This window comes from Lucilia cuprina, chromosome 4 (assembly GCF_022045245.1).
Source record: "Lucilia cuprina isolate Lc7/37 chromosome 4, ASM2204524v1, whole genome shotgun sequence".
Taxonomy (NCBI): Eukaryota; Metazoa; Arthropoda; class Insecta; order Diptera; family Calliphoridae; genus Lucilia; species Lucilia cuprina.
The window spans coordinates 38,051,374-38,066,006 of NC_060952.1; the positions used below are offsets into that span (position 1 = coordinate 38,051,374).

Here is a 14,633-nt window from a genome sequence, read left to right on the forward strand (position 1 = left end):
GTAATATAGGAAGTAATTTTTCTTTTAAATTTATCTAGAAAAATATATAAATTTTAAAGATACAGTATCGTATTATATAATCTAATAATTATTTCGATTAGTTGTTAAAATTTTCTAGGGAATTAGAAACTGAAAATACCCACTTCTTTAACATTAAAAACTGATTAAAATTGGATTGATAAGCAGAATTTTTGGATTATAATACATATATTTTTGTACGAAGTTTTAGCGTTATTTTTTAAAAACATTAAGGTTTCCTCTCAGTTTAATACCAACTTTCAACATGTGGCGTTCTCTAGTGTTCGCAGCTCTGTTGGCAACAACATTTGCATTCAATTTACCAGGAATACCCAGAGATTTTACGGCTAATGATGCCGTTTTGGCAGCAATATCTGGTGAGTAGTTTTTTTGTTGTTTTTCCATAAATAATTTTTTCGATGAAACTTTTATTGTGCCAATAATAATAGTAGGCAATTTTATGGTTACAATTATATACGATATCATAAAATGAAAATATTGTTATTATTTTCTAATCTTCAAATAGTGTTTATACTCAAAATAACATTGTACTTTGTCTAGTTAGTTATTTCGGAAAATGACTAAATTCATTTTGAACTTACAAGTTTTAGTCACGTGATTATTTAACTTGGAAGGCTATTTTGTATTCATTTTGATATATTGGTCGTAAGACTTATTAGGTTCAAGATTTCTTGACATTTGGAAATCTTAATATTATGCTAGTATCCATTTTAAACATTCTTAATAAACGATGACTCTAATTTACATCTTTAACTATTTTTCAGATGATGTAGCCCGTAAATTTGAGATTGAATACATGAAATACCTAAAAACCGGCAAGGAAACCCCCGTACTTAAGCAAATCAGCGCACAATTGGCCAAATCTCACAGTAAAAAAGACTTGTTTATCAAAGAAATTCATGAATTGGGACCAGTAGATGAATTTTTCACCTGTGTCACTTGTCGAGCTGTAGTCAATGTTATAGTGAAAACATTCCGCGACGAAGATGGTGAACTAAATGGACCGAATAATAAACAGGTGGTCAAGAAAATTGTTTTAGATATTTGCCAACGTTTAAATCTACAAACCGAAGAAGTCTGTTCCGAAATGTTTGAATCACATTGGCCCACAACTGAATATATAATAATGAACAGTAAAGAGGATTCAAGATTTTTCTGTGGTTTATTTATGCAATGGAGTTATTGTAATCTTAACAATCATACCGATTATGAATGGACTTTGAATATAGATAACAGTGCCGAGGTCATAACTTCATCTAAGTCGGATTTTCCTGGTAAAACGTCTAATGATTTAAATATTTTACATTTAACCGATATTCATCATGATCCATTGTATGTTCCTGGATCTTTGGCTGAATGTGATGAACCATTGTGTTGCCAAAGACAACAGGAACAGTTCGAGGGTACTTCAAAGGCAGCCGGTTTTTGGGGAGATTATCGTGAATGTGATTTACCCTGGCAAACAATTGAAAGTGCTTTTACTCATATAAAGGAAAATCATAAAATAGATTATATCTATCAAACTGGTGATATAATTGATCATATGGTTTGGAGTACCTCCAACGAAAAGAACAAAGAGGTCTATACAGCTGTAACTAATAAGATCTATGAAAGTTTCCCTCAAGTGCCAGTCTATCCCGCCATAGGTAATCATGAGCCTCATCCCTTAAATATGTAGGTAACAATGTGGTTTTATTTAAGATACTTACTTAACAGTTATTTATTTTAGGTTCAGTCCCGATTATGTACCCGAAGAAGTCAATACCAGATGGTTGTATGAATATTTATACGATATCTGGTCTAAGTATTTACCGGCCGATACTAAAGAGACCATATTAAAAGGGGGCTATTATACTGTTTTAGTAAAACCTGGTTTCCGCATTGTGTCCCTGAATAATAACGATTGTTATACCAGTAATTGGTGGTTATACCATAATGGTTCCGATATGAAAACTCAATTAATGTGGCTGCATGATGTTCTCTTGGCCGCTGAAAAATCAAATGAATATGTTCATATTTTGGCACATATACCCTCCGGTGATGGTACTTGCTGGAATGTTTGGTCTCGTGAATATAATCGTATTATTGCTCGTTTCCATAAAACCATTAGTGGTATTTTCAATGGTCACACCCACAAGGATGAAATGAATGTTCATTATGACGAGAATGGCTATGCGGTGGCTTTATCACATAATGGTGGAGCTTTGACTACTTATACTTTTAAGAATCCCAATTATCGCATTTATCAAGTTGAACCTGAAAGTTTGGTAAGTTTTTGCTTAGTGTTGGTCTCCCTTAAGGGCCTAATATTTATTCGATTCATTACTTTAGCAAGTAGTTGATCATGAAACGTGGATATTTAATTTAACTGAAGCTAATTTAGCTGGTGAAGCTAAAAATCCTAACTGGTTTAAAGAGTATACATTCGCTGAAGAATTTACCCAGGATTTCAGTCCAGCAGGCGTGGATAAGTTATTGGAGGAAATGGCAGATAATCCAGATTTGTTGAGAAAGGTTAGTTGACAAAATGAACTAACTGAACTATTGTTATTTTAAAAAATTTGCGAGTTCAAAATTAAAATGCATTCTAAATATTTTAGTTCTGGCGCTATAAAAGAACTTCAGCTGATCCTGCTCTATCTAAGGGTTGTTCCAGAACTTGTCTATTGAACACCATTTGTCGTCTGGCCACTACTGTTCATGATCAAACTAAACGCTGTGAAGAATTAAAGACAAAATTGAATGTAGCGGTAAGTATTTCAAATATCTTTGTCTAATTTTGAGATTGATGGAAAAAAATTATATCATAACTTTTTAGCTGGATAAGGAAAACGCTACCACGGAAAGTACTTCTCAAGGCACCACAGTATCTACTACCAGTAAACCTACAGATCCTGAGGATAATGGAGATGATGGTGCTATTTCGATGTCAGCTTTAAGTTTAACAACTTTAATTACTGTGATTTTGAGTGTGCGTTATATAATGTAAATTATTTTAATAAAATGTAATCAGCGACATTTTTAAAATATCTTTAATGGAAAAAATTTAAATTAATTGACCTTATTTTGAACCCGAAACTGGGAAAAGGAGCAAAATGTTAGACTTATGCTCTATTATCATTATTATTTTCTATGGTAAACTTGGGTCATATACATATGTATGTGTATAGTTTTGATGAGGTTCCCGCAAAAATAAAACGAAGTATTAACGTAAGAACATTTATCACTTCAAAAGTAACACTAAGTGAATTTGTTTACCTTCTGTGTATTCAATTCCAATTTTGTTTAAAATATATTGTACTGAAATGTTTGGAATTAAACCAGAGGAGCTCAAGATTGCCTTTTCATAGCACGCGTGATAGGGTAAGAAAATTCTGCTGACACTAAATTGGTACACACCCTATAGGTTTAATTCTTCTTTTTCTTTTTATAATGAGCAATATCAGTTTGCTCTCAACTTGAAAAACAAAATCAAATCAGTTTCTGATCAGCACTTGTCGAAGCAAGATCTGTGCGGACGTTTTTATAATACAAATACAACAACAAAATTTTGAGAAACCCGAATTAATGTAGGAGAACAGTTAATAGTTTTTTATATATAGACTTTTATAAACGCTGGCTGTATAAATATAAACATAATAAATATTTGACAGTTAGTATATAGTTTGTAGACACAGGTTTGTAGTCATTTTATTAGTATACTTTTATTATACCCTACACCACTATAGTGGGGAGGGTATTATAAGTTTGTGCTGATGTTTGTAACATACAAAAATATTGGTCCAATACCCACCTTAAAGTATACCGATCGATTCAGAATCATTTTTTGAGTCGATTAAGACATGTCCGTCCGTCCGTCTGTCCGGCTGGCTGTCCATGTAAACATTGTACGCAAGGTACAGGCCGCAATTTTCAAGATAATTTGATGAAATTTTGACCAAACATGTTTTTTGGCACAAGGACGAAGCCTATTGAAAATGGTTGAAATCGGTCCATTATTTCACCTAGCCCCCATACAACCGTACCTCCCGATTTGAACTTTTTATGCCATAATTACGTCAAATATTCTGCTATCTCTCTAAAAATTGGCACAAATAAGTTTTATATAAGTATAAATGACACTGCAGATTTTCGTAAGGATCGGCCTATATTTGACCATAGTCCCCATACAAACCCCCCTTCAAAAAATGACTTAAACGTCTAAAATTGACTTGTAACCATTTGTATCGCAATAAAACTCAACAAAACTAACTGTTATTTAGAAATATATCCTTTTCCCAAATTTACCGAGGATCGGCCCATATTTGACCTATATAAAGCCTCATTTACAAATTTTATTTTTTTTTATCAATAAATGGCATAATATTTTGGAATTATGGTAATATTCAACATAAAAGTTTCTTTACAAAAAATAAAAATTTTAAAAATATACTCATGGTGTAGGGTATTATATGGTCGGCCAAGCCCGACTATACTTTCCTACTTGTTTTAAATTGAATTCTGTTCTCTGCTGCTTTACCAACACAAATAAAAATATGGTAGTCTATGGTATGAGTTTGAGCACCACTGAATTAAATCCATTTTATTTTAGTGTTGATTAATAAATGCGTGTAATTTTTTTATTTATGTTAATTTTATTTAAGTCATATTAGTTGTATTCCATAATACTACTTCCTAATAACTTCCAAAAAAGAACATAAAAATTACTTCCTGAGAATGACTTCAAATGTAGTAAATTTGGAATCAAATTAAAAGAACATCCCTCCTATGACAAGCCTGTGTTAAAATCTTTACTTCTTCAGTTCTTTTTCAGTACATCCATGGAGTAAATTCTACTTCTTTTTCGCTTTTTTGAAGTATTTTTATTGCTGAGTTTCTATGGGGCTTGTTGTGCACCCCTTTATGTGGAAAAAATATTATGTAGTGCTTTATGAAGCCCTATATTCCCGGAAAAGGTTCCTTAAAATTAGTCTTTATGAGAGATGTTTTATCTAGAATAACATCACTACCGAATTATATCTTATGTTGATGAAAGCCTGAAAGTGTGCCAGAGTTCCACTATCCGCTCTACATTTTTCTGAATCAACTTGTCCAATTGAATATAGTTGTTCCCGAAATCTTTGTGGTTTTCAACAGTTCCATTATAAAAATTGCCTGTAATCAAATATTTTCCGGTTGAGATTCTTTTACAGATCATTTAGGTCTTAGATTTAATAGTATTATTCGATATCGCAATAATTGCCTTCGATAAATATATTTTCTAATCTAGTAAACACATTTTGTTATTTCAAGGACTATTTTTCTATTATTTCTGCATTTATATGAGCGTAACACCTTCAATTTTTGACAAAGGGGTCTTTTAAACTAATAGAACTTGGTGTTAAGTTCACAATGGATGCTTGTAATTTAAAATGGATGATAAAGTTTTTGATTTGTTTCTTGCAACTATTGGATGGTTAATCCTCGTGCTCCAGGTAAAGTGGTGCTTTCTGCAAAATAATGATAATTTAACGTACAAAGTTTTTAATAAATGACAATCTGTAAAGGAATCTTTATGGTACTTTTTCGCACCGGAAATCGTACTTTTCGTATTTTCTATAAAATTGAACTTAAATGCCTGATACCATGTTCACACGAATTGTTAAATTATTGGGAAATTTCAATCGCTGGGGTAAAACATTCATTTGTTACTTAGTTGTATTATATTTTAATAAAATATTTTATTTTTACAAACATTGGGTACATAAGCTTAAGGGGGTCTAATATTCAGTACATTTCTAATATTTATAATGTTGTCATTTCTAGCTCATAAATTTAAAAATAAAATTACAAATATTATGTATTTAAATATTTTTTTTGGCTTTTAAATACTTCCTCTTATCATCGATTAATATTAAAGTTTAGTTTTTGTTTTTATTTAAAATTAACATCAATAATAACCGTTAAGATAAGCAAACGTTTTGAATTATTTTGTCTTTAGATAAGAGACATTTTTATACCTTTAAACGCCATAGCATTAATCTCCCCTTGTGTTTTAATCTATATTATTAACTATTTTTAGTTAACTTGCAAAAATATAATATTTGTTTACAGTGTGGAGTGAAAGTACATTGTAAACACTTTTATTTTCTTTAAAATAGAAATAAAATCTATTCAAACTGAGTTCATAATTATCTGAAATAATTTCTGGCACAATACTATTTTATATAAAAATTTTCATATTTAATATAGAGAAAATATGTGTATTAAAGTCAAATTTCATCACTGGAAACTGGTTCCACTTCCCTCGAAAACGGTAATGGGTTTTTGCTTATAAGTTTCTCAAGAGTCAAATATAATATTCCTGTTTTTAGAAATCACACGTCAAAAAAAGTTTTTCATTCTGTTTGTAACTCTTAGAAATTTTGATCACTGATACTGCCGGACCGAAAAGGGTTGAAATATTTTTCATTGACAAGGTTCGTTGGGCCAAATTTGGATAAAAACTCATTACTAAAAAGTTAAGGCACGGATGCATAGTCTAATCTATAGTCTGGTCTATAGTCTAGTCTATAGTTTAGTCTATGGTCTAGTCTATATTCTAGTCTATAGTCTAGTCTATATTCTAGTCTATAGCCTAGTCTATAGTCTAGTCTATACTCTATTCTATAGTCTAGTCTATAGTCTAGTCTATAGTCTAGTCTATAGTCTAGTCTATAGTCTAGTCTATAGTCTAGTCTATAGTCTAGTATATAGTCTAGTATATAGTCTAGTCTATAGTCTAGTCTATAGTCTAGTATATAGTCTAGTCTATAGTCTAGTCTATAGTCTAGTTATAGTCTAGTCTAGTCTATATCCTAGTCTATAGTCTAGTCTATAATCTAGTCTATAGTCTCGTCTATAATCTAATCTAAATTTGTTTCGAAATCCTAACGCATGTTTGACAAACCTTTTGATTATATAGTGTCACTTCACTTTTACTCCGTAGTGTAGATTATATATTTTGAAAAAAAGCTTGTAAACATAATCCAATATATTTGTTGAAAAGTTAAATGAAAAATTTAGTCCGTTTTTTGACACGATCACGTACGGTACGCGCATTGAAAAATGTTAAGAAATTTTGTACTTTTAGCCTTATTGGCTGTAGCGGTAACCGGTTTAAATTTACCCGGTGTGCCTATTGAATTTACCCAAGATGATGAAGTTATTTCAGCAATTTCAGGTAGGTTGAAATGATATTTGAATCAAATATTTGAATAGCAGTATAACAGAAACTTTATAAAGTGTTTCAATATAATTTGTGTTCCAATTTGTATTTTAATACGTGAGTACTAACTCTAAATAAAACATGTTAATAGATTCAATTAAACATGTTATTAATTTTTAACTATTCAATATTTGAAGGGATTAATCAGAATTAATAAATCGTAGCCTATAAATGTAATTTAATCGTAACATTTTTATATTTTCTGACAATTTAAAACTATTTTCTTGTACTACTCTTGCGTAAAATATTCTTAACCAAATGAGAATTATATTGATTATTTGTAAATAAATAAAAAAAGTAAATTGAAGTAATTACAAGTATATAATTATTTGTTTAAGAAATTAAATAAAGTAAATCTAAAGAAAAATCATTGAAACGTATTTAATTATCACATAAAGTTAATGAAAATAGTAATAATTTCTGCGTTAATTAAACATTTTATTAATCAATATTCTTGAAAAAGACACGTTTTAAATAAAAATAAGTATATGATAACAAAAAACTAGTAATACATATTTATTATTTTAAAATTTAATTTTTTTATTAGGTATTACCGTTATATTTTTATAACTAACACTTAAGATTTCATTAACAATTTCCTATAATCCTTATTACTTTTTATAATGCAAAATACAATTCTTATCGAAAAAATATCTTTAAGATACGGTAGCTATTTGCAATTTAACTACTGTTTAATACAACAGCTGATTAGCAACATGATATCAATTATCTAAACACACTAGGTGGCAATTCTGTTAACATATCTGACAGAAAATACTCCATAAAATTATAATTTATAAACCCCTAAACGACCTTTGATTAGCAACAGTTTTTATAATTTCCTTTTCATTATTTTATTTATTATTATCTTTTAGATGATATTGCCAATAAATTTTCAAGGGAATATATTAAATTTCTGGAGACTGGCAAAGAATCAGCCACCCTGAAACAACTCTCCACACAATTGGCGAAATCACACAGCAAAAAGGATATATTCACTACCAGCATATCGGAATTAGGGGCCCTCGATCAGTTTTTCATGTGCACCAGCTGTCGTGCTGTAATAAATGTCATAGCTGAGACTTTTAGATCCGAAGATGGTGAATTAAATGGCCCCAATGCTGAAGCGAATACCAAGAAAATGGCCTTAGAGTTGTGTAATCGTTTTAACCTTCAAACTCCCGAAGTCTGTAATGGTTTGGTGGATTTAAATTTACCAATTATTCATTATATTATAATGAATACAGAGGCCGATGCCCGTTCACTGTGTGGTACTTTGCCCATTAGTTTCTGTAAGGTGAAGCAGAGCAACTTTGAATGGAGCGTTAAAGTCGATAGTAGTAAAGGTAATCTAACGGAACCTAAAGCTGATGTACCCAAAAAAACCAATAATGATTTGACGGTGGTTCATTTATCGGACATACATTTTGATCCTGAATATAAACCTGGTTCTTTGGCTGAATGTGAAGAGCCTATGTGCTGTCGCAATACACCAGCCAGTGGTATTTCCGAAGAATCTAAGGCCGGTTACTGGAGTGATTATCGTACTTGCGATTCTCCCTTGCATATGGTGGAAAATGCTTTGGATCACATCAAAGAAACTTATAAGAAAATTGATTACATCTATCAAACTGGTGATATTGTACCACATAATGTGTGGTCTACCACCAAGGAAGGTAATAAGGCCATGTTGACACAAATTAATGATTTGATAGCTGAAAAATTCTCTGGTATTCCTGTTTTCCCTTGTGTTGGTAATCATGAACCTCATCCTACTAATGTGTAAGTAAAGTGATAAAACTTTAGTTAAGATTTATTTAATATATTACGAAAATTAGTTTTAAAGATTTCTGCGATTTTTCTCTAGTAATACGAGGTACTCACAACTTCAAAAACAAAAACCATTAGGATTTAAACGATTTTGAAAAATGTCATATCTTATCTTTTTAGATTCGGACATGCAGATGTTCCCGCAGAATTAAATGTCAACTGGTTGTATGAACATCTATGGAGCAATTGGCAACGTTGGTTACCCGCCGAAGCTAAGGAAACCGTCTTGAAAGGTGGTTATTACACAGTCTCTCCTAAACCCGGTTTCCGTGTTATATCTTTGAATAACAACGATTGTTATATCTATAACTGGTGGATCTATTATGATGGCAGTACTACCAGTCAACCTCAACTAGACTGGTTGCAAAAGACCCTCTTGGCTGCCGAAAAGTCTGGTGAATATGTACACATATTAGCTCATTTACCCTCTGGAGATGCTGATTGCTGGACCGTATGGGCTCGTGAATATAATCGTATCATTGAGCGTTACAGTCACATAATTGGTGGTATCTTTGGTGGTCACACACACAAAGATGAAATGAATTTGCATTATTCAACAAATGGTCATGCTATGGCTATATATTGGAATGGTGGCAGTTTGACTTCATACTCCTATAAAAATCCCAATTATAGAACCTATGAAGTGGAACCCGCTACTTATGTAAGTATTATTATGTTCAAAATAAAATGACAATTTTTTTATGAAACTTTTATTTTTAGCAAGTTGTTGATCATCATACTTGGATCTTCAATTTAACTGAAGCCAATGAACATGGTGATCAACGCTCTCCCAACTGGATCAAAGAATATCAATTCACTGACTTTACTCAAGATTTAAGTCCAGCTGGTATTGATGCTTTGTTTGAAAAAATGGCTGAGGAACCTGCTCTATTGCGTCAGGTACTTAGATACTTATAAAAATAAAACTATTATATCTACATGGATATAAAAATGTTATTTATATTTTTAGTACTGGAGATACAAAATGACTTCTGCCGATCCCAAATTGGAGGCCGGTTGTAATGATCGTTGCTTGGCTAGTACTATTTGCAATTTGGTAAGAACTGTTTATGATGATAACGCTCGTTGTAAGGAATTGAAAGCTAAACTAAAGGAATCGGTAAGTTTTGTTAAATAAATTTTACAGAATATTATTAATTTTATAATATTTTATTTTCAGTTGGCTAATGAAGTCATTACTTTGCCACCTACAGAAAAGCCCGATGATGGCGGTGGTGATGGTGCTGCTACTATGACCGCTTCTATTACTTCTATTGTAGCTATATTGTACATGATTAATCAGTTATTTTAAGGAATTTAGTTAAGAAATTTATTTGTATATATATTTTTTTAAAAAAAAAATAAATTATTAAAGTTATATATACATATTTTTTTGTGTTAGTAATGATATAAAAAGTAAGATATAACAGTTGGACTTATCGGACCGTGTAATACCTACACCAGAAAACTTCGTTAAAGATTTAATGTTGGGTATAAATGTTATTATGATCCCATACCCACTAAATTTAAATAAAAAGCGGCACTGTATACCTGTATATGAATAAAATGTGATTTAGTTTTTATAATAAAGCATTTAAGTTGAATTGTACCTTGCCTCAGATATACTAAAGCCATTTATTGTTTAATAAAACTGTGGATATTTAAGTAAAATTTTGATGGGGGCTTTTTATAGGGTCAAATGAGGGCCTATAATTATAAAGTTCATCAGGGTCATCAAGACTAGTATAGAACTTGGTTTTGCAGATTTTTGTCGAGATACGAGTACATTAAATATAATTATAAGCTTAAAAGCCCTATTTGGGGGGTTCAGTTCTATTGGGTCTAGGTGAAATAATGGACCGATGTTAACTGTTTTCAATATGCTTTGATACATTACCATAAAAGATTATGTGCCAAATTTCATTGAATTATCTACAAAATTGAAATCTGTACTTCGATCACAAAGTTTACAAACTCTATTCGGGGGTTCAGTTGTATGAGGGCTAGGTGAAATAATGGACCGATGTTAAACATTTTCAATAGGATTCATCTACGGCACAACAAAAGATCATGTGCCAAATTTCATTGAAATCGACTTAATCGACTCAGAAAATGATTCTGAGCCGATTGGTATAGGACCAATAGTATTGTGCGTTACAAACATATATACTCTCCCCACTATAGTGGTGTAGGGTATATCAAAATACACAACGCAATGAAAGCAACAGACATGCGAAATAAAGCACTGAGGCCAACCTATATCCAATCGAACAATCGACTTTTTGTCGAAGTAATAAAAGCCGAAAAATCGGAAACAATAAGTCGGCTTTTTACCATTTATTAAAAGTCGCTTTTTTTTAAAAAAGATAAAAGTCGAAAAATTTCTTAATTTGCAAAAAGTTGACTTTTTGTTTCGACTATAGAACCTTACGAACAGAATCTATAAAAAAAAAAACAAAATGCACAAGGCAATGAAAGCAACAGCATCTAATCTTTATGCACATCCGTTGTGTAAATTTTAACAAACGTGGTTAGCTCACTATTGGCAACGCATTTTGAACTTAACATGTTTATTAATTTTTATGGATCGTTCGAAAGTTGGTAGAAAGATTTTAGCTCGAGAGAAACTTAATTAGGTAAAATTTTATTGCTATTTATGTATTTTTTTGGCTCGCATAAAACTTACGTTTGTCGAAATTTGTAACTATATTCATATTTTAAGCCGATCATTAAAAAAATTGGTAGATAGGTTTTGGCTTGTAAGAAACTTACTTACACCGAATTTCATAGCTATACTCGAATTTTTAGGCCACAAATGAGTGTTAAAGTAATTTTCTGAAGGGGACATTATATTGGGGGTAGGGTCCTAATTGAACCTATTGTGTTATATTGGTGTTTTTATAGTCAGTAATAAGAGTTAAAGTAAATTTCTAAAAGGGGACCTTGTATGGGTGGTAATTTAGTTGAAGGATTTGTTAAAGTCATTTTCTTACCTTACCTTATCTGGGAGGTAGGGTAAGTTATGCACCGATCCGGACATTTATGAGATTTTCAGAAGAGCACCTATATGGCGAGTGGGGTTCATTGTCTAACGAATTACATTAAACCTTACAATCATAAATGTGATTTAGAATTTCAGTTAGAAAAGAGAAATTCCGATACTGCACAACTCAATCCCTAATAAAAGAATGTATACATTGGTCTGAGTGTTAATAATTTGTAGAACTGTGTATTGGACCGATTTAAACCAAAAGCAAAAGGATTATAAGTCAGACTTTCTGTAGTTACCTTCAAAGTTATGATTTGTTCCTTACAGGATTTATATAGACAGTCAAACGGACAAGGTTTGGCAGAAACAGAAAATGTTTTTGAGACGTTTGGTGTACTTAAAGTTGGGTGTGGATCTAACAGACACTTTTCTGATCTTGATCTTTTAGCAATAATCCCTAAAATAGGCCATATTTCTTAAAGTATTTTTACAATCGAAAAAATTTAAACAAAATTGATAACAAAAATATTTTACTATATATGTATACTATTAGGCGTGACCGTATATGATTGATACCCCTATAATTTTATACCCACAAAATAACAAAAAGTAAACATTTGAGTTCTCTGCCCGGTATTACCTATATTACCTACAGATAAAATTTGATATAGTTTATTATTAAGAAAATTTTTACTATTAAGTGAAAATTAAAATAGGTAATTATTGAACGTATTTTGGGAGTGGTTCCATTAGGTTTAAATGAACCAAACATAAATTTCTATAATGAAACCTGCTATTTTACGTTAAGACTTTTTAAATCAAATTGAAGGTTAACATCATGTATGCAACGAAAAACAAATAAGGAAGCATTATCAGATATATGATATCCTACACCGAAGGGACCAGTAGGGGCAAGATGTTAAGCGATCTGTTGTTACTTAATAAACTAGTTGTCTTTCCACAATTTTAACAATTTGCTAACCAAAAAAGTGATTTTCTGAAAGAAGAATAAAGGTAAATATGGGCCCATCCTTATAGAAGGTATTAGGTTTAGATTAAAGTTATTATGTAGAATTTAAACTTAAACTAGTGTTTATAAGTAAATAATTAACACATTTTTTAAAGAGGACTTTCTGTGAGAGCTAGGGTCAAATGAGGCCCGATCAATACTATAATCGGCAGTAACATTTGCACTCATATAAAGCGTAAAGTTTAAACGATTTTTATAGATAATGTGGAAATAAAGGACTGATTTAAATAATTTGTAATAGTTCCTTGATCAAGAAATCAAGAGATCAATTGGTATACTTGACTTTGGGTTTAGAATCAATATCTTTTGCAGTTACAAATATCAGTACAAAACCTTAGTTCCATTATAGTTGTGAAGAGTATAAAAATATTTAAGTTGTAAATTTTTTTAATGCACTGTATTTTCTATTCACACAGATTTGCGTTTTACCAAATGGTAGATACAGATAACATATTGGCTAATTTTTAAAAATATATGTTTCATTAATTTTGAAAAGATTTATGAACTTTGATCGAAAAAAAAGACTTAATATTCCAGATGAGGAGTGATTTTAAAAATACTATAGTAAACTTAGAATATATTGACTATCATTGAAAAGAAAGCCCACATCCTGCATTTGATAAAATAAGGTTAGGGCTAATATTCCAGCAGAAATAAAGTATTTCAACTTCACTGATTCAAATGTCGAAAACAGTCGAAAAGTCGAAGTCTACTATTTTGTTTCAAAAAAATCGATAACTATTGTTTGGGAAAAAAGGCGAAAAGGCGACTTTGTAAATAAAAGTCGAAAAATTGAAAAAAGTCGAAAAGTCGGAAAAAGTCGAATACTCGAAAATGGAAAAAGTAAAAACTCTAAAATAGTCGGAAAAACTCGAAAAAAGTAAAAATATAGTCGAAAATAGTCAAAAAGTCGAAAATGAAAAAAGCCGAAAAATCGACTTTGCATAAAATGCAAAAAGTCGACTTTTAACTAAATGCAAAAAGTCGAAAAGTCGACTATTCGTTTCAACTATAGAACCCTACTAATTCTTTATTGATAATTTAACTAACTGTATATACAAAAGTATTAAATAAAAATTCGACTTCAAAGGTTTGCTAGAAAATTGAAAAAAGGGTGACAGTTATTCGTATACCATTCAATTTAAAATAATTCTATATTAATAAAATATCACTGTATCAGTTAGACAATATGACTTCGGTAGCTTTAAAACATACGATTTTCTATTTTGTCTACATGACCAATAGCGTATCAGCATTTCAAATATACCCTCCACCCAAGGGAGGAGGGTATAAAAACAATAAGTTTTGATTTAGATTCGATTGATAATTGTCTAGTCATAAATTGTTTAGATAATTAATAAACACGTTTTAAATGTAGGTTTGTTTTTATTTTAACATTCACAGAAAGGGTAAATTCCAATATAGTTCACGTCTACCAAAACTTTATTTTTAGTCATATCACGTGAATAATGATTTACATTGTTATTATTAATATTTGT

At 30.8% G+C, this 14,633-nt stretch overlaps 2 protein-coding genes across 2 annotated transcripts; both read left to right on the plus strand.

Moving 5' to 3' along the window:
• The first annotated feature begins 283 nt into the window (after positions 1-283).
• LOC111681621 (sphingomyelin phosphodiesterase-like) lies at positions 284-3,070 on the plus strand. Its single transcript, XM_023443492.2, has 6 exons — positions 284-395; positions 804-1,713; positions 1,769-2,306; positions 2,371-2,553; positions 2,640-2,789; positions 2,858-3,070. The coding sequence occupies exons 1-6, from the start codon at positions 284-286 to the stop codon at positions 3,026-3,028; spliced, it is 2,064 nt and encodes a 687-aa protein (XP_023299260.2). The 3' UTR covers positions 3,029-3,070.
• Positions 3,071-7,125: 4,055 nt separating this feature from the next.
• Positions 7,126-10,493, plus strand: LOC111681628 (sphingomyelin phosphodiesterase-like). The gene is made up of 6 exons (XM_023443499.2): positions 7,126-7,240; positions 8,161-9,067; positions 9,236-9,776; positions 9,836-10,015; positions 10,086-10,235; positions 10,296-10,493. The coding sequence occupies exons 1-6, from the start codon at positions 7,126-7,128 to the stop codon at positions 10,425-10,427; spliced, it is 2,025 nt and encodes a 674-aa protein (XP_023299267.2). The 3' UTR covers positions 10,428-10,493.
• The last annotated feature ends 4,140 nt before the right edge of the window (positions 10,494-14,633 follow it).

Coding starts and splice junctions, on each gene's coding strand:
- LOC111681628 (XM_023443499.2), top strand. CDS start 7,126: ATGTTAAGAAATTTTGTACTTTTAGCCTTATTGGCTGTAGCGGTAACC. Junction 9,068..9,235: donor GAACCTCATCCTACTAATGT/GTAAGTAAAGTG, acceptor TTATCTTTTTAG/ATTCGGACATGCAGATGTTC. Junction 10,236..10,295: donor AAGCTAAACTAAAGGAATCG/GTAAGTTTTGTT, acceptor TTTTATTTTCAG/TTGGCTAATGAAGTCATTAC.
- LOC111681621 (XM_023443492.2), top strand. CDS start 284: ATGTGGCGTTCTCTAGTGTTCGCAGCTCTGTTGGCAACAACATTTGCA. Junction 1,714..1,768: donor GAGCCTCATCCCTTAAATAT/GTAGGTAACAAT, acceptor TATTTATTTTAG/GTTCAGTCCCGATTATGTAC. Junction 2,554..2,639: donor ATCCAGATTTGTTGAGAAAG/GTTAGTTGACAA, acceptor TAAATATTTTAG/TTCTGGCGCTATAAAAGAAC.